At 46.7% G+C, this 18392-nt stretch overlaps 2 protein-coding genes across 5 annotated transcripts in view; both read right to left on the reverse strand.

Moving 5' to 3' along the window:
• Positions 1-8803, reverse strand: part of USP4 (ubiquitin specific peptidase 4) — a 50950-nt gene extending 42147 nt beyond the window's left edge. The window contains exons 1-2 of one of the 4 annotated variants that reach the window (XR_006298669.1): positions 8495-8677; positions 5112-5239 (exon numbers count right to left, since the gene is read on the reverse strand). Coding sequence is in view for 3 of the 4 variants with exons in the window: in XM_043590376.1 (XP_043446311.1) it covers positions 5112-5239; positions 8495-8595 (229 nt within the window). In the remaining variant the exon portion in view is untranslated. Of the gene's footprint in view, positions 1-5111; positions 5240-8494 lie in introns of all 4 variants that reach the window. The other 3 variants (XM_043590376.1, XM_043590375.1, XM_043590377.1) reach the window with 3 other exon arrangements.
• Positions 8804-16758: 7955 nt separating this feature from the next.
• GPX1 (glutathione peroxidase 1) lies at positions 16759-18241 on the reverse strand. The gene is made up of 2 exons (XM_043590384.1): positions 17546-18241; positions 16759-17309 (listed from the first exon to the last, which is right to left on the reverse strand). Exons 1-2 carry the CDS (start codon positions 17804-17806, stop codon positions 16950-16952), a joined length of 621 nt encoding a protein of 206 aa, XP_043446319.1. The 5' UTR covers positions 17807-18241; the 3' UTR covers positions 16759-16949.
• Positions 18242-18392: the final 151 nt, after the last annotated feature.

The raw sequence follows: 18392 nt of genomic DNA on the forward strand, positions 1-18392 counted from the left end.
CAGAAATGTTTGTTTTACAGGATTCTTACGTAGTTTTCAGAAACAAGAAAATTATTTATAATAACAGGACAAAATTCCAAAATTCTGTCTCTAGCCATAACACAGAGCAGACCTGAAAGCCGTCTTTAGCCATGCTTTCAGAACATTTTATGAGGAATGTGTACTTCTCCTGTAATTGAATGGAAAAGGAAGAATAAAAGAGAAAACCTCCAATTTACATTTTCAAAGTGCTTCCAGAGTCCACAATTAAAATTGTTAATTATGAATATTTAACATAACATTCTGCTTAGTGAAATTTCACTGAGGTCAAATGCCATCTTCTCCTCGGGGTGCCTGGGTGTGGCTCAGTTGGTTGAGCCTGACTCTTGATTTCGGCTCAGGTCATGATCTCACAGTTCATGAGTTCGTGCCCCACACTGGGCTGCATGCTAACATTGCAAAGCCTGCTTTGGATCCTCTCTCCCTCTTCCTCTGCCCATCTCCTGCTCACTGTGCACACGTGTTCTCTCACTCTCAAAATACATAAAACAAACACCTAAAAATATATACATCGTCTTCTCCTGAAATACTAATAATTTTTCAATGTTTGTTTATTTTTGAGAGAGAAAGAGACAGAGTGTGAATGGGCAAGGGGCAGAGAGAGAGAGAGAGAGAGAGAGAGAGAGAGACAGTATCTGACGCAGGCTCCAGGCTCCACCTGTCAGCACAGAGCCGATGCGGGCCTCGAACTCACGAACCACGAGTTCATGACCTGAGCTGAAGTCAGACACTCAACCGACTGAGCCACCCAGGCAACCCTTCTCCTGATTTACTAAGAAAGCAACAAACACATCATTGAAGTCAACTTTATTTTACCAAGAGTCATTTGGTATTCTTAGTTTTCAATAGTCCAAGTCAAAACCTAGCTAGATAACCCCCTGTGGAGGAAGAAAATATGTAATACTCCAACATGCTAAACGTCCACCTCGCACCTACCACAGGCAGGCAACATGATTGGGAGTCAGAAGTGGAAGTTCATGATCTGAAACCTACTCCCCCAGTTGAGGACCAAGGAACTGGATCAAGGAAAGACTGATCCCCTCCCAAGAAGGGAGCCTCTGTGCTCTTCAACACCCACTCCTGTGGTAGCGCAAGCCACAAAACTGGGAAAGCAGAAGTACCCACAATGGTGCAACTCATCCGTAACTCAAGGCAGATGACGTTAAAAACAAAAAACTAAAACCATAAGCAGCATTCACAAGGTGACCAGGGCTTGTCATCACCCACCCCCTCAACACCAGTTTATACCCCATCCAATCAGCTCTTCTGCCCTTCCTTAGAGCAAAATACAGATCTGATCCACCTCTGCCTTGAAATTTCATCTCCAAGGAAATAGGAAAGGAATTAAACAGCGGTGGAGGACAAGAATACCAAGGGGAGATGGATGAATGGATAAACATGATGTGGTATATACCTATAGCAGAATATTATTCAACCTTTAAAAGGGAAGGAAATTCTGACCTCGCTATGAGGATGAACCCGAGAATACTATACTAATATACTAAATAAAATAAGGCAGTCACAGAAAAACAAATACTGAATGATTCTACTTAAATGAGGTATCTAGAGTAGCCAGATTCAGATACAGAAAGTAGAATGGGGGTTTCCAGGGGCTTGGAGGAAAAGGGGCTAGGAGTTACTGCTTAATAGGTATGGGGTTTCAGTTTTCCAAGGTGAAAAAGTTCTGGAGATAGGCTGCAAAACAATGTAAATATGCTTAATACTACTGAACTGTATACTTAAAAATGGTCAAGGTGATAAGTTTTATGTTATGTGTATTTTACTATAATTAAGGGGCACCTGGGTGGCTCAGTCAGTTGGGCATCTGACTTCGGCTCAGGTCATGATCTCACAGTCGTGAGTTTGAGCCCCGCGTCGGGTTCTGTGCTGACAGCTCAGAGCCTGAAGCCTGCTTCGGATTCTGTGTCTCCCTCTCTCTCTGCCCCTCCCCAGCTCATGCTGTCTCTCTCTCTCTCAAAAATAAATATACATTAAAAAAAAAAAAAAAAAAAAAAGGTGGACACTTCTATGTGATGAGCCACCCACTTTCCACAGCAGCTCTGGCATGATTATTAACAATGACAAACCAGGCCTTTTCTGTTCAGAAGGATGACCCACTGGTATCAGCCTGCTTGAGACAAATGCTTCCCCCCAAAACTGACAACCTAAATTCCAAACTTTTCTCTGATTTATAAATTAAAACTCACAGAAGTGGGGCGCCTGGGTGGCTCAGTCGGTTGGGCGGCCGACTTCGGCTCAGGTCATGATCTCACGGTCCGTGAGTTCAAGCCCCGCGTCAGGCTCTGTGCTGACGGCTCAGAGCCTGGAGCCTGCTTCGGATTCTGTGTTTCCCTCTCTCTCTGACCCTCCCCCCCATTCATGCTCTGTCTCTCTCTGTCTCAAAAATAAATAAACGTTAAAAAAAAAACAAAATTAAAAAAAAAAAAAAACCTCACAGAAGTTATTCGCTTATTGTCTTACTTGGGGAGATATCCCTTCTTCATTTCCAACACTAAGCACTACACAGATCTGGCCATCCATACTGTGCCTAGCAACAGCCAGAAACCTTTAAATGTGGGAAAAGAACACACAGCTTTCAGCAGCACCATTCCCAAGCCCATCATTTCCACAGGGCATTTTCCCATCTAAGGCTCAGTGATGATTTTCCCAAACATGTCATTCTGAGACACAACAGTTAAAATGCGATACACACAACTGGGATTTCAATTTCACTTAACTGGAAATTTCAAATTTCACCTAAAACTGCCATTATGCTAAAAAATCACACAGGGGTTTTGAATTGGGGATTTAGACTGCAAATTTCTTCAACAGAGTGGCAAATAATGGGGGGAAATGAGAGCACTGGTTGGCCTAAGCACAGATAATTCCATCTGATAGACAGTAGGGGCAGAGGTGGCAATGAGAAAAGGGGTGCTCTGTGGACAACATAAACAAGGACATGTTGTACCCCATCCCTCCCCACTTTCAAGAGCCCCGTCCAGCCACTCCTGTGACCCTAGATGAAAGGCAGCCCGACTGGGACTGGCAGGTGACTGAAAGCCTGGGGACTAAGGGGTGACCCTCAATCATGAGATAGGTCATTCCTGTACTGTCAATGTTCCAAGGAAGCAGGGTCTGAACAGAATGTACTTCTCACTTCCTAAGCACACAGCAAATGTTTCAAGCCAAAGCCAGATGACATCAAATTGGGGGACCACGGAAGAAATGCCTGCCCTTAGCTGAAAATCATGCAAAATGACTTCAGAGAGCCCCTCTAGCCCTAGGATTCTTATCACTAGTACTTTTAAAAGCATTAAGAAATCTCCTATTCATAGGGTGCCTGGGTGACTTAGTCGGTTGATCGTCCAACTTCAGCTCAGGTCATGATCTCACCATTCATGAGTTTGAGCCCCACGTCAGACTCTGTGCTGACAGCTCAGAGCCTGGAGCCTATTTCAGATTCTGTGTCTCTGTCCCTCCCCCACTTGTGCTGTTTCTCCCTCTCTCAAAAATAAACATTAAAAAAAAAAAAAAAATCTATTCAAAAAAAAAAAAAAAAAAAAAGAATGGGGACCTGGGTGACTCAGTCGGTTGAGCGTCCTACTTTAAGCCCTGCGTTGGGTTCTCTGCTGTCAGTGCAGAGCCCGCTTTGGATCCTCTGTCTCCCCCTCAGTCAGTACAGCATGCGACTCCTGATCTCAGGGTCATGAGATTGAGTCCCACGTTGGGGTTAGAGATTACTGGAAAAAATAAAATAAAAAAGAGCGGGGCATGGGGAAGAAAAGTGCAAATACACTGCTGTGCTCCCTTAGGGCAACTTCATGGTATGATGCCACCATATGTGACCTACATCAGGAAACAAAGTACATGAATTATTCATTATGTCATTAGACCTCCACTAAAACAAGTCTGAGCATTTTTGAGGGGGGGGGGGAGAGAGGAGAGGGAGGGAGAGAGAGAGAGAGAGAGAGAAAGAGGAGGGAGAATCTCAAGCAGGCTCCATGCTGAGCATGGACCCCAATGTGGGGCTTGATCCCACAACCCTGGGATCATGACCTGAGTCGAAAAAGAGACACTCAACCAACTAAACCACCCAGGAGCCCGAAGCACTACTCATTTTTAAAAACACCCAGCTTGGTGTTAGGTACTTGGATCAAGCTTCATGTATTGTCTATCTTCCTACTGCTCTGATTTGGGGCAAAATCAACAGATCACCTGTGTCCTGCTTGCAAGTTGAGTCTAAAGCTAGGCAGAAAAGAGCCTGAGAAAGCCCAACTGTCATCTCAATGCATCTACAGGTACAAGCCCAGCTCTGGTAGGTCACACATTACTTTTTCAGTCACTTCTTCCACTGGGAGCTGATCGTGATGGTAGCTCTACCTTCCACTTCTCCTCACACCACTTCTGTGTCAAACAACCATCACAGGAATGTTTGATGGATGAGACAGGTCTACAGTTTGTTCAACTGCAAAGGTTAACACAGAACATTCTGGTGCCCAAATTTCAGATTCCAGATGCAATTTCAAAATGATATCCTATTCTTTCCATTCCACATGCTAATCTAAAATCTGACATCTCTAGCAGAACTAATTTGCAAAAAGAAAAATACTGGAAGCTGCTCTTTAGAAGCAGTTTAGGAAAAGAGTAATTTAACTTCTCCCTGAGTGTCTACAAAGCCTTCTTTGATAGATACAAATCAAGGATACTTGTTTCTATCCCCTCATAGTAGCAAAGTTAGGTTCGTCATGTCCATGTTACTGATAAACACCACCTCAGACCACTGCGTGCCTGGAATATTTCAGTTAGAAAAGCAATGGTGGGGGGTGGGGGCACCTAGGTGGCTCAGTCAGTTAAGTGTCTGACTTTGGCTCAGGTCATGATCTCACGGTTTGTGGGTTCGAGCCCTGCATCGGGCTCTGTGCTGACAGCTCAGAACCTGCAGCCTGCTTTGGATTCTGTGTCTCCCTTTCTCTCTCTGCCCCTCCCCTGCTCACACTCTGTCTCTCTCTCCAAAATAAATAGAATTAAAAAAAATTTTTTTTAAACAAAAGAAAAGCAATGGGATACTATACCTGAAAAGAGTCCAGAGTTATCTATTGGGCCAGGAAACAGATTGTGTTCACCCACATTGTACATATCCCAGCTGTCGAAGCCCACATACTTCTTCCACTGCTTGAACCACCGGCTGTCAATAAGATACCTAGAGACAGACAAAAATTTACTATACCAGAAAAGCTGAGGTTGTAAGTTTCTGCAACTGCTCTCTTAATTTTTTTTTTTATGGTTTTCCCACCTGAGCAATACACAGTCCCCACTCAAAAACACACTCTTAAGAACAAAAGCCGGAATAGGCCCTGCATGGCAGACATGGTCTGGCAAAGGTAAAAAATCCATAAACTGAAATGATTTTTGAAAAAATGAATAGGGGCAGCTGGCTGGCTCAGTCAGTGGAGTGTGTGACTCTTGATCTCCGGGTCGTGAGTTCAAGCCCCACGTTGAGTGTAGAGCTTACTTAAAAATAAATAAATACAAATAATTTATATTTATATTATAATTTATAAATAACTAATGAATAAATAAAAGGAAACGATTGGCTTCAAAAGGCCTTTTTTAATAAATGTTTAATTATTTACTTATTTATTTGAGAGAGAAAGAGAGAGTGAGCAGGGGAGGAGCAGGGAAAAGAGAGAGATTGAGAGACTCCCAAGCTGATTCCACACTGTTAGCACAGAGCCTGATGCAGGGCTCAAACTCACAAACCATGAGATCATGACCTGAGACAAAATCAAGGGTTGGATGCTTAACTGACTGAACCACCGAAGCACACCTCAAAAGGCTTTTTTAACGTTTTTTATTTTTATTTTTGGGACAGAGAGAGACAGAGCATGAACGGGGGAGGGGCAGAGAGAGAGGGAAACACAGAATCGGAAACAGGCTCCAAGCCATCAGCCCAGAGCCTGACGCGGGGCTCGAACTCCCGGACCGCGAGATCGTGACCTGGCTGAAGTCGGACGCTCAACCGACTGCGCCACCCAGGCGCCCCTCAAAAGGCTCTTTTAAATGATGTCCTTCTGGGGTGCCTGGGTGGCTCAGTTGGTTAAGCGTCCGACTTAGGCTCAGGTCATGATCTCACGGTTCATGGGTTCAAGCCGTACTTCAAGCTCTCTGCTGACAGCTCAGAGCCTGGAGCTTGCTTCAGATTCTGTATCTCCCTCTCTCTCTGCCCCTCCCCTGCTTGCACTGTCTCAAAAATAAATAAACATTAAAAAGAAAAATATCTACTACTCATTTAATAAATAAATAAATAAATAAATGATGTCCTCCTATGAGTAAAATCTTGTTTGCTAATAAGCAAGTCATTAATTTCATAATGATCTTTATAGAGGTCCTTGTCCAAGACAGTTTGGTTACACTGTTTGACATGTAGAGCATTAAGTTAATTTTCTTTCTGAAAATGCGATAATAACACCACACACTTCAGATTTCCTGTGAGTACCAAAGAAAATATTTAAAAAATGCATGTGTTTCGTATCTATAGACATCTAGGCACAGAGAGTTAGCTCCCTGCATATAGAAGGCACTTGATAAATATTTGATTAAGACTAAAACATAAAAAGAAAAATATCCCAATCAGTAAAAATCTGTCTTCTGTTTTGTAATCTGACAAAGGGATACTAATCTCTTATCAAATATAGGCATATACATTTTTTCCCAGACTCAGGCCTTTTTAAGATTCAAAAAAACTTCATTTGAAGTCAAGCAACCAGGCTAATTCATTTCCCCACACTGTTGTAGTTTGTAAAACCATATTAATGTTTGTAACATTTCTAAGAAAAAGGCTTTATTTTAAAACTGTAAATATGGCACTTTGTAATAAAAAAAATCAATTCATAACTTTTTTATAAAAGTTATGTGTTTAAAACAAGCATGTGTGTATACATATACATGCATATACAACATGCATGTGTCTAGGTGTGACATATAATAGTTTCTAGTGTCTAGTTATTAAGTTGCTCTGGTTATATTTAAAAAGTATCACTATGCTGTTGGGGTGTGTGGGTGGCTGTCAGTTAAGCATCCGACTCTTGGTTTAGGCTATCATGATCTCACGGTTCATGAGTTCAAGCCCCAAGTCCAGCTATGTGTTGACACTGTGGAGCCTGCTTGGGATCGATCCTCTTTCTCCCTCTCTCTCTGCCTCTCCCCTGCTCATATTCTCTTTCCCTCTCTCTCAAAATAAATAAGCTTAAAAAAAAAAAAAAAGTATCACTATGCTGTTTTACAACTAAGAAGGAGGGGGAAATCTCGGGGGGGGGGGCACAATTATATTGGTGAGTCCTTTAAGTTTTATAGCCAACAAACCTCAGAGATCAGGCAGCTTCCCAGAGGCCACAAAGATCCATAAATATATCCAAATCTCTACAATGCTCTTTTCCTTCCAAACCCCTTGAACAGCACCCTCCAAACACTTTTAGTGCGTGTTCTTAGTCTATCTCAAATTTCCTCTGGTTCTGCGTCCTTCATATATCACCCCTATGCAGGATAATTTCCTCTGCTTGCCCTGCATTTCACAGCTTGGCCAGCTGAAGAACACTGTAAAGCCCTATCTGAACTCCTCCTAATCCCAAGGTTTCCCTTCCCTGCTCAATTCCTCTGTTACTGTAAACGGCATTATCAACACAGCCACAGTTTCTTAAAGACGGATGTTCGTTCAATCAAGTTCAATGCAAAGCCAAGCTCTAGCTTTCTACTCTCACACGATAAGACTACCAAGAAATCTAACTAGTCGAAGTATCTTCTCTTCTACTAAACAATTTAAGAAACCTCTGGTCTCAGACTTGCTCTTCTAAACCCTGAACTTTTAATCTTTTTATCTAGGCTCTAATCTATCCTCCTCTCCCACTCCGAAATGCTGCCGCCACAATTATTCTTGACATTTACTACCAAAGTAACCTGGAGCTCTCAAACATTTGTTCGGCTTCTAACCTTGGCACCCGCACGGCAGTTTACAAGTTACAAAAGTATCTACTTCTGATCTTCTTCTCAACCCAAAAGGCGGGGGTGCCAAATACTGGTTACCCTGGCTGTAACAGTAAGGAACCAGGGACTGGGAGGTGTGGTCGCCTTCGCTCAAGGTCACACTGCAATTCCTCGAAGGTAAAGGGCTCTTCACATCCTGAAGGTCCCCGTGAGCACCCCCCCTTCCCCGCATCCTGCAGCCCTCGCCCCCACCGGGTCCACTCTCTGGGGCTCTGAATGGGCCGGGACGACCTTCACTTTTCCCCAGAGGTGATCCTACTTTCCTCTCCTGAGGGACAGGGCTCAGGACACCCTGCAAGGGTCACTAACATCGCCCCCGCCCGGCCCCTACCCAAGCCGGGAAAGAGGGGTCCGGCCTTAGGGCCAGAGCCCCTGCCCCTGGCCTTGAGGGCGGCACGGCGGGCCTGGCGCTCACCACTGCGCCCCTCGTTGGAGCGTGGTCCTCATCAAGGCCCCGAGCTCCGATTTCTGGGTCTCCGCATCCGGTCGCTCACGGCAGCCTCCACCTTCCGCCATCTCGTCCGCGGCCCCGGCCCAGCCGGCCCGGACATCCGCCTCGCGCACGGCGTGCTGTGGACCGCGCCCACGCACGCATGCACGCACGCACGCACACGCGCGCGCGCGGCCTAACCCCACCTCGGGCCGCGGCCTCGACTACCCGCTGGCCTTTGCCTCTTCGGCCCGCCTCTCCGGCCCGCCTCTCACGCGCAGCTCCACTCCCACTGAAGCGCGGCGGAGCCGGGAGGAGGCCGGAAGAGGAGGCGGGCGGAGGGAAGCTAGCTGCGCTTTTCTCCCGCCCTGCGGGCAGCTCCGCGGGATCCCTGTTCCGCACCCCTTTCTCTGTCTTGCCCGGCCATCTCTAGCTGACTGACGGAAGACACTCCCTCCCCCACCCCGGGCACACCACCAAGGCCTGCGCTGTTAGCCTGCTCCTAGCTTTTCTTGCTTTCCGCTGGAGACCTTAGGCCAGTCCTTAGCCGCCCAGACTTGGGATCGGGGTCCCTGCCCTGGAGACCCAAAAGGGATTTGGGGAGTGCCGGGTGCACCAGCGCCTTGGGACCAGGACTCAAAAGTGTGGTGTAGTCATGAACACTCGTCTCAAACAATCTAGATGCCAGAATCATGGCCCACAACAGAATTCCCCAAGCCCTCCTCACTGAGCTAGTCAGGGAGACAAGCAGCCGCTGAGGGGCGATAGCAACTGGGGGAAGCAGAGGTCCAGATGTGTTCTCCACATTAGGTGCCCAAGCTGTTTCTTAGTTTTTTGCTGCAACAAGAAGCATTGTCCTGAACACTATGTTTTCCACTCGACCCTGCGTACAAAAAGTACAGCCCTCCTCATAGAGTGGGAAGTAAGCCCGCGAGGAAGCCAGGCAGCTGGTGTCGAGCAGTTCTGTCCTCCAAAATAAGACACAGTGCCTGACTTCATACAATCTACTGGAGAACAGATCTTACACAGACCCAGCGTCACAATGTGCGTGGTAAGTGCCATTAAGGAGTATGAATAAAAAAGGGGGGGAGGGGGGATATGAACCAAAGACTGTAGAACCCTGAGCTGTGAAAGGCAGCCTTTGGCTTGTGTAACATTTGAGTGTGGTCTTAAGCATAGAAATGATGGTGCATGTTACAGGAAGTGAAACTACAGGAGTCAATTTCTGGAACACGCAGGGCAGTATCAAAGAGTGAGGATTAGACCAATGAAGCTGGAAAGAACCTTCAATCTAAAGCTAAAACAGAGGCCAGAAGGGCCACATGCTCTGCCTTAAATGGCCCACAGATATTATAAAAGGTTTCAGAGCAGAGACGAAATAGCAGCCCAGAGAACTGTTAAGAACCTTTCACTGTAGAGATGGCAATGAGGGAGGAGAGGAGAAACAGATGAGCCATGTTTAGTGTTGGGGTTGGAGGAGGGAGCACAGGCTTGGTGAAGGTATGGTAAGTCATTTGAACAGATATAGTATTTTTATGTTGGGTTTTGGCTAATTGAAATTAGCATGAATTCAATTTGCACTAGCTGGGACAGCTTTCACGTATCATCTGGTAACACAGGCCTCTTGGCAGTTGGGTAGATAGGAGGGGAAAGTAAATTTGGAATTAAAACCGCCTTGAATAACCACATAGCAGTTAATCCCCTGCAGATAAGAGTTACCACGACATGATAATTCTACATCTGGGAGTCAACCCTGACAACCTTGAGTGCCCTCCTGTGAAAGTTCTTTGAAATTGTTAAAAATGTTGTTTTTGGAACAACTGTTATTTATGGAAAAAGAAAGTTGGGTTATCAGAACCTACACTAGAGGGTGTCTGCTTCTCTCTTCTTTTTTTAGCAGTTTCTCCTGTACCATTTATGGTCTGGGTCAGAGTCTTAAGGAAGTAGGATAAGTCCTCAGCACCACTAGAAAAGGGGACAAAACCTAATTATAAATATGAAAACTTTGGAAAACCTTTTTAAGGCAGGATCTCTTCAGTGCTATTAAATGGCTGTAAAAACCACACACTAATTATGGATGGTTCCTTATACTAAGATTATAAAATGCTAATAGTTAAAATGCAAGGAATAAAGTGAAACTTCACAGTCAGAAAATCATTATCTCCAAAGTTATTAAATGTTTTTAGTGAGTTTGATTAAAATGTTAAAGATTGAAGGGGCACCTGGGTGGTTCAGTCTGTTAAGCATCCAACTTCAGCTCAGGTCATGATCTCATGGTTGGTGGGTTCAAGCCCTACATCGGGCTCCGTGCTGACAGCTTGGAGCCTGGAGCCTGCTTTGGATTCTATGTCTCCCTCTCTTTCTGCCTCTCTCTCAAAAATAAATAAACATTTAAAAAATTAAAACATTTTTTTCTTTAATTAAAATGTTAAAAATTGTGAACTGGAAACTATCAACATCTGCCCATGTGCTCCTGCTGTTGTGAGTGACCTGTGGATTTGGTAGGAAGTGCATGATTCAGCTCAGGAGACACCCAGGCACCAGGGCCGTTTTCTCTGTTGGGTCTCTTACCCTAGGGAGAGGTTTAGGCCTAGTAAGGCACTCACTTGGCCTCATAACCAAATCCCAGAACTGAAGAACCCACCCATTGCCATGGAAGCTTGGACTACAAGAATAGGAAGGCAAGCAGGAAGTCAGCTAGAGGGAACAAACAGGCTTATATTGGACTGTGATGATCCAACTGAGAGTTTGTAATGTCTGAGTGTGCGAACTTCAAGCTTTATCTGATTCCAAATCAAAAAGTTCTTGCCTTGGCTGGCAGTATGGCTTGCTCTACACCTCACTGCAGTTGGCCCTCCCAGCTTAGACTTGGTCCACACTTGGCCAGCAATGACAGAGACGTGTGGCAGTATTCACAAATATATTGGGCAGCTTTTGGTTACAGGTCTCTTTGGGGAGAAATACATACATATATATATGTATATGTGTTGTTCAACTTAGTATATGTATACACACACACACACACACACATATATACACACATATGTGTTGTCTAAGTTAGTATATGTAGATATTTACCGTTTACTTATTTTTGAGAGACAGAGCACAAGCAGGAGAGGGGCAGAGAGAGAGAGGGAGACAGAATCTGAAGCAGGCTCCAGGCTGAGCTGTCAGCACAGAGCCCGATGTGGGGCTCCAACTAACAAACTGTGAGATAATGACCTGAGCCAAAGTCAGACACTTAACCCACTGAGCCACCCACGTGCCCTGGGAGAAATATTTTTGTTTCCTTCTTTCTGTGTTTATTTAACCTGCCCAGAGGACTGTGAAACAATAAAAGATTCTACAAATACATTTTAGAAGAATTAAATACCTTATCAGTGACATTATAACCTCTGTTATAGAACGATTATATTACTGGGGAAGGTGACAGAGGCAAAGACCTGAAGGAATCTCAGAGAGGAACTAGGAATCACCTTTCCTACATTGAAGACTCATGCTATTGGATGGATTCCATTCTGGTTGTGCCACTATTGGTGACCAGCCCTGATTGGGCATGGAGGGTATGGCACCCTGAGCCCAGGTGTGGCCAGTGTCCTCTCTTCCTCCTCTAATTCTTTTTTTTTTTTTTTTTAAACTAGGTTCCACACTCAACGTGGGGCTTGAATTGAGGACCCTGAGATCAAGAGTCAGATGCCCTACCAACTGAGCCAGCCAGGCCCGCCTCTTCCTCCTCTATTACCATTGATGTCTTAGCCATACACAAGTATTTAGCTGTTAATTGTGTTGTTTGCCCTTTATACAGAGCAAATTCTCAATAGGCATTTCTTGGATGAAATGAATGGAAGAATATCAGATACAGCCATTTTTTTCATTTCGCTAATAATCTATTACATACAAGTACTCACAGCCCCTATCCTCCAGGGGTTCACAGCCAGCATGGTTGGGGAAGATGTTTTCACATGCAATTACACTTTGTGTGCTGTGTGACAAAGTGCTCCAGGAACATGGAGGGTGATGGTACAGGCACATTGCTGGGAAGGAAAACTAAACAACTAGTATAGATAGGGAACCAAGTCATGCTGACATTTCCCTTGGCCTATGGGCACGTATGATGAGTCTGCAAGGGATGCTCAGGGGACCAGGGTTCCTTTAGATTCACCCACATATGTACACAGGCATAGTTACATTCTGGGGACAGAGGAGGCTGGGGTAACAGGTGCTTCCTCTGCAGGGAGACTTGGATTGCTTCCATTTGCCTCCCTGTGGAGCTAGGTGGCCTGTAGGACTCTTCAGCACCACCCAAGGTGGGCTACACATTCTCCTGGCTACTGCTTGGACTTTAGGCATTTGGATGACGTGGGAGTGTTCTGTGGTCTCATACTCTGGCCTATCTGGCTGCAACTAATACTAGGACTGGGGGCAGGGGCACTGGAGATGGGGTATCTGTCTGTGAGATGAATAATGGAAAGGCTGCTGGGCTTCTGCTTAGCACATCACTGTTATGTCAGTCTTAGCTCTGAATGCAGCTAGAATACCCATCAGCAAGCTGCCTACCTAGTTGATGATCTTAGTTTTGCTTTCTCACATGACAGATCTGGAGTTCAGTTCTTGGGGAGGTCAAAGCTGAAGGATCTCGGGGCTCAGAGTTTGCTTCTCTATTACTCCCAGGGGTAGGGGCTGGGCCCGTGAGCCCTTACTCCTTAGGCTAGAACTCCTATTTGTGCTCCCAGCTCCCAATTCAGTAGTTACTGATGCAAAGCATGTATCTGGTAACTTGTGTGACTAGCTGGAGCTAGTCTATTTGCTCTTCTAGCCTATTTGGTGATTGTAATATAATAAAAATTTGCCAAGTTCAGGGTTCTTTGGCAGGGATCACTGTCCATTCTTTATAGGTCCATGCTGGGTTCTCTTAGGGAAATCTTTAGGCAGTGTTTTTACTTAGTATTATCCAAAAGTTTAAGCTTAAGAGATTTATTGAACTGATAGGGACAGGAATGTTTCTCTGAAAATAAACTTGTTTTACTCATTTTTTTTATTTTTAATAAAAATTTTTCTTTAATATTTATTTTTGAGACCGAGAGAGACAGAGTGCAAGTGGGGGAGGGGCAGAGAGAGAGGGAGACTCAGAATCTGAAGCAGGCTCCAGGCTCTGAGCTGTCAGCACAGAGCCCGATGCAGGGCTTGAACTCACGAGCCATGAGATCATGACCTGAGCCAAAGTCAGACGCTTAACTAACTGAGCCACCCAGGTGCCCATATTTTAAATTTTTAAAAAGAAGCTAGTTTTTGGGTGCCTGGGTGGCTCAGTCGGCTAAGTGACTTCAGCTCAGGTCATGATCTTGCGATTCATGAATTAGAGCCCCATGCACTGATAGTGCAGAGCTTGCTTGGAATTCTCTTTCTTCCCTCTCTCTCTGCCCCTGTCCCCCACTCCAAGAAATAAATTTTTTTAAAATGGCTTAAAAATAAATTAAGCTAGTATTAAATGTTTGTGGAACTACATTGAGACAGAATGAGGAAGTCCTCTCATAAAGGGCTAAATGCAAGAAGTGTCTAACTGAATTTTATCAGATTTTTTTTCCATTTTATTGTGTTTTTTTTTTTAGTGTTTATTTAGAGAGAGAAGGTGTGCACAAACAGGGGAGGGGCAGAAAGAGAGAAGGACTCATAGAATCTGAAGCAGGCTCCAGGCTCTGAATTGTCAGCACAGAGCCCAACATGGGGTTTGAACCCAGGAACTGTGAGCTCATGACCTGAGCCGAAGTCAGACACTTAAAAGACTGAGCCACCCAGGTGCCCCACCCCTCAGTTTTATTGAGGTTTAATTGACCAATAAAATTGTAAAATATTTAAGGTGTACATCATGGTGGCTTGATGTACATCTATATAAGCTTATCAGATTTAATGCTTTAAAAACAAAACAAAACAAAACCAATATTTCTGGGAAAACTGCTAAAATGGAAGCTTCTGAATTTGAGTAACAGCAGGGTCCATTCCCTTCTCAAAAGGTCTGTGGCCTAAATGCTATTGCCTGCTCCCAGATCAATGTTCTGCAGCCATGTTAACTAAAGGCTAGGACCTCAGGAAGGCTCACTGGGATTCCTTCGCTTACTTTTACTTGTTCTTTTAAGCTGCTGATTCATGACAGGGTGGGGTGGGTGTAGGTCAGAGCCAGTAGCGGTTTCATGGTCGAATGATAAGGAATGTGTATGTGTAGGAGTGTGTGTTTCTGTGTGTTGGGGGGAAGATGTCTGGTTTCTTGGGGAGGAAGAGGTGGTGTTAACTGGCTTTATTCTGATTCTTCCTGAAGGAGAGAGTTGGAAAGGATTTTCAATTATGGGAGGCAGGCAGCTTGAAGTCCTAGGAGGATATGCCAGCCAGGATCAGCCACACTGAGAGCTCATAAATTCCCATTCTTGGCAGCCCTAGGCATAAACTGAGAGGGAAAAAAAAGTGGGCAAGTAGGAGTGAGTCACCAGGCAGCTTGGGGGGAAGAGGTTGAAGTCAGGGCAGAAAGCCCTGGGTTCTCATCTAGGAGCCAACCAGAGAACGTGGCCTGGGCCACACTGACCGACCCTTTACAGGAAAGGGGAGAGTTGGAGCAGAAAGTCTGTGCTCAGATCCAACTTACAGGTAGCTGAGTAGGACTTATAGGTCCTAAGTCCCCAGACTTTCCAAAGCAGTTATCTCTGGATGTGGGCCATGGAACATGGTGATTCTTGGGGGAGGGGGCTCTATGTTTAGCTCCTAGAACAGGACCTGGCCTATCTTGGGCACTTGGTTATCTGGCTTCAGCTCCTGCTCTCCCCCTGAAACTGTACTTGATGAGGAATAGTCAATCCATAATCACTTGCCCCAGTAACCATTCTTCATGAAATATCCCTTCTCATGGCTCCTTGACTCCATCCTTGTTCTCCCAGCTTGCCTGTTACCTGACCCAGGGTTTTGAATCCAGACCTCAGGCCTAGCCTCCACTGCCTGAGTTTTTTCTTGCTACTGTCCCCAGGTGATCTCATACTCTCTGATGGCTATTTACTGTCCCCTTGGCTAGACCTTTGTTTCCAAGCCATACTGCTTTTCTAAGCCTCTTGTAACCACCTGCTCCAGATACTCCATCTGCATGTCTCATGCAAGATGTCTGAATATGAACACTCTCCTCCCCAAACTTCCTTGCCCTTGTGTTGTCCAACTTAGTCAGTGATGCCACCTTTCCACCTCAGACTCTTGCACACCGTCCTCCCTGCCTGTCCACCCTCCATCAGCTCATTCCTCAGCTGACTGCTTCTTGACCTTTTCAGCTTCACACTCATTTCCTCCAGGAGGGAAGCATGATCCCCCCTAATGGGCCTGGCTCTCCTGTTCTCAAAGTACCCTGTACTACCTCAGAGCTTTTAGTAATTCTATACTGTCTCTTTCTGACTTCCTGAGGACTGCATTCCTGAAAGCTAACAGAACACATGGCCTAGGACTGAATGATGAGCCCACATTCTGGACTGGGTGACCCTGCTAACATGTTTCTGCATCTTTGTCTATCCAAGGAGAACCTGCATCCAAGCCCTACAGAATCCCCTGTACTGGTGATAGGATGTGCTCCAGATCGGTCTCAAAAGATTGACAAGCAGAGCCAACAGATGGGAGAGATTAGACCCAAACCACACCTGAGAAGCAGCAGCTGGCCTGTGAGATAAGTCCCTACCCTGAGCCTGACCAAGGACACAATTCCAACTGTTAAGTACCATGCAGCACATGGTCAGAAGGGCCAGATGTACACTCTTTTCTCACTCTGAATACAGGAGAGGTAACAACCAGTAAAGGCAGCATCAAAGCAGACATAAATAAGCCTGGGTTGCAATATGCAAAGATCTGACAAAGTAATGGAAAAGAACGTTGTAAAAGTGCATGGGCTTACAACTGTGTAAAATGGGTGGGCCTGACACTTGAGAGAGGCCACAAATTCTGAATGTGAGTGTGAATCCAGTGTTATTTTTTTGCAAATGTCATTTCATGCCTAGCAAATACTTACAAGGAGAGGCCCTACTGAATATCCTGGCAGAGGGAAAAACACTGGGACAGGAGTCAGGCTTCCTACACAGGAAAGAGTGGATTCCACACACTGCAAATAAAAGCATAGGAAATTCAGGCTTGGCTAAAACAAAGGCCAAAGGAGTGAAGGCTTAAGCTCACAGCCCTATGACAGTGAGATTACTAGGGAAGGTGTCCCCAACTAACAAAGGACATACACTCAGTTCTGCTCATATCTAACACTTTATTAGTGAAAAGCCTTGGTTTGGGGAGGGAGTGCTGGGATGAATAAGCGCCCATCTCAGGGGATTCTTCTGGAAATCAGGCGTTCCTCTATGCAAATTTCGAGGAAACGCCGTCATGGATGAAATCCCCAGAGGGCAGGCTGCCAAGCAGCAGGGATAGGAAGGTTGCCCTAGGCACAGCTGGGCCCCTGGGACAGCAGGGCTTCGATGTCAGGCTCAATGTCGATGGTTGGAAAGCGGCGGCTGTACCTGCGCACAGGCACACCATCTGGGCCCACCAGGAACTTCTCAAAGTTCCAGGCGACGTCGTTGCGACACACTGGAGACCAGGTGATGAACTTCGGGTCGGTCATGAGCGCAGTGGCGTCGTCACTGGGGGCAGGCAGAGCTTGGCGCAGGAAGGCGAAGAGGGGGTGCGCCTGCGCGCCATTTACCTCGCACTTCTCAAAAAGCGTGAAGTTGGGCTCGAACCCGCCGCCAGGTCGGACGTACTTAAGGGAATTCAGGATCTCTTCGTTTTTAGCGTTCTCCTGCGTGAGGGAAGAGCAGCTAGAACCCGGGGCCGCGAGGGGAGGGGAAACGTTCGGACCACAAACCAGAAGTTCCTCGGTGAGTTACAATCCCTAGGCGGACCTGAAACCCAGACGGGACAAAAGCAAGTGGCCCGCCTCTCTGCTGCCAGGGCCTGCGCCTGTGCGGCCCGCGCGCCCGCTGGTGCTCCCAGCCCGGGATGCGCGCCCACCCCGCTCTGCCCCGCGCGGCGCACCTGATGCCCGAACTGGTTGCATGGGAAGCCGAGCACGACCAGGCCCCGGGGCCCGAGGCGCCGCTGCAGCTCGTTCATCTGGGTGTAGTCCCGGACCGTTGTGCCTCAAAGCGACGCCACATTCTCGATGAGCAGCACCTTGCCCCGCAGGGAACCCAGGCTCATGGGCTCCCCGCCGGCCAACGGGCGTGCAGAGAAGGAATACACGGAGCGCGGGGCCGCTGCGGCGAAGGCGGCGGCCGCGAGCGGAGCAGCGCACATGGCGGACTGTCGCACAAGAGTGCAGTGCACAATAGTGCCAAGCTTCGGCTTGGGACAGTGCTGACTGTGGGGTCACGTGGCGAAGGCACTTTTCCGGCAGCTCCTCCACCCTCGGCCCCGCCTCATCCGGCCTCCTCCCTCTCCAGCCGGGCGGGAGGGTGCGGCCAGGCCGGATGCGGGCACCGCCCAGGCAGTGCGGAGCCCCAGGCAGGCCAGGTCAAGTCTAAGCGACGCTGCGGCATTCGCGCGAGTTACCCCGCCCAGGGCTCGCGTCCAAGAGAACTCCGATTATTTCTCAAAGGCTTTTAGTGAAGGGTTAGGGCAGAGCCCAAGGGGACTGGCCAGCAACAGCAGTGAGTGCCGCGTCTTGCAGTCTGTGCCCTATTGTCTCCAGGCGCACAGAGCAAGTTGTAACTTGCGGTGTTGGTGCAGTTGGCAGTGGCTGCCAAGGTAAGTTCTCTCTGCAATGAGGCGCTGTGGCTCTAATAAGGTCAAGTTGGAGGAAAGTGGTCAACGCCCGGGACTCGCTCAGGCTCCAGCTCCAAATTCCAGCTGTAACTCATTTCCCTGCTTTCTGGGGCTGCCT

Source organism: Prionailurus bengalensis, chromosome A2 (assembly GCF_016509475.1).
Source record: "Prionailurus bengalensis isolate Pbe53 chromosome A2, Fcat_Pben_1.1_paternal_pri, whole genome shotgun sequence".
NCBI lineage: Eukaryota > Metazoa > Chordata > Mammalia > Carnivora > Felidae > Prionailurus > Prionailurus bengalensis.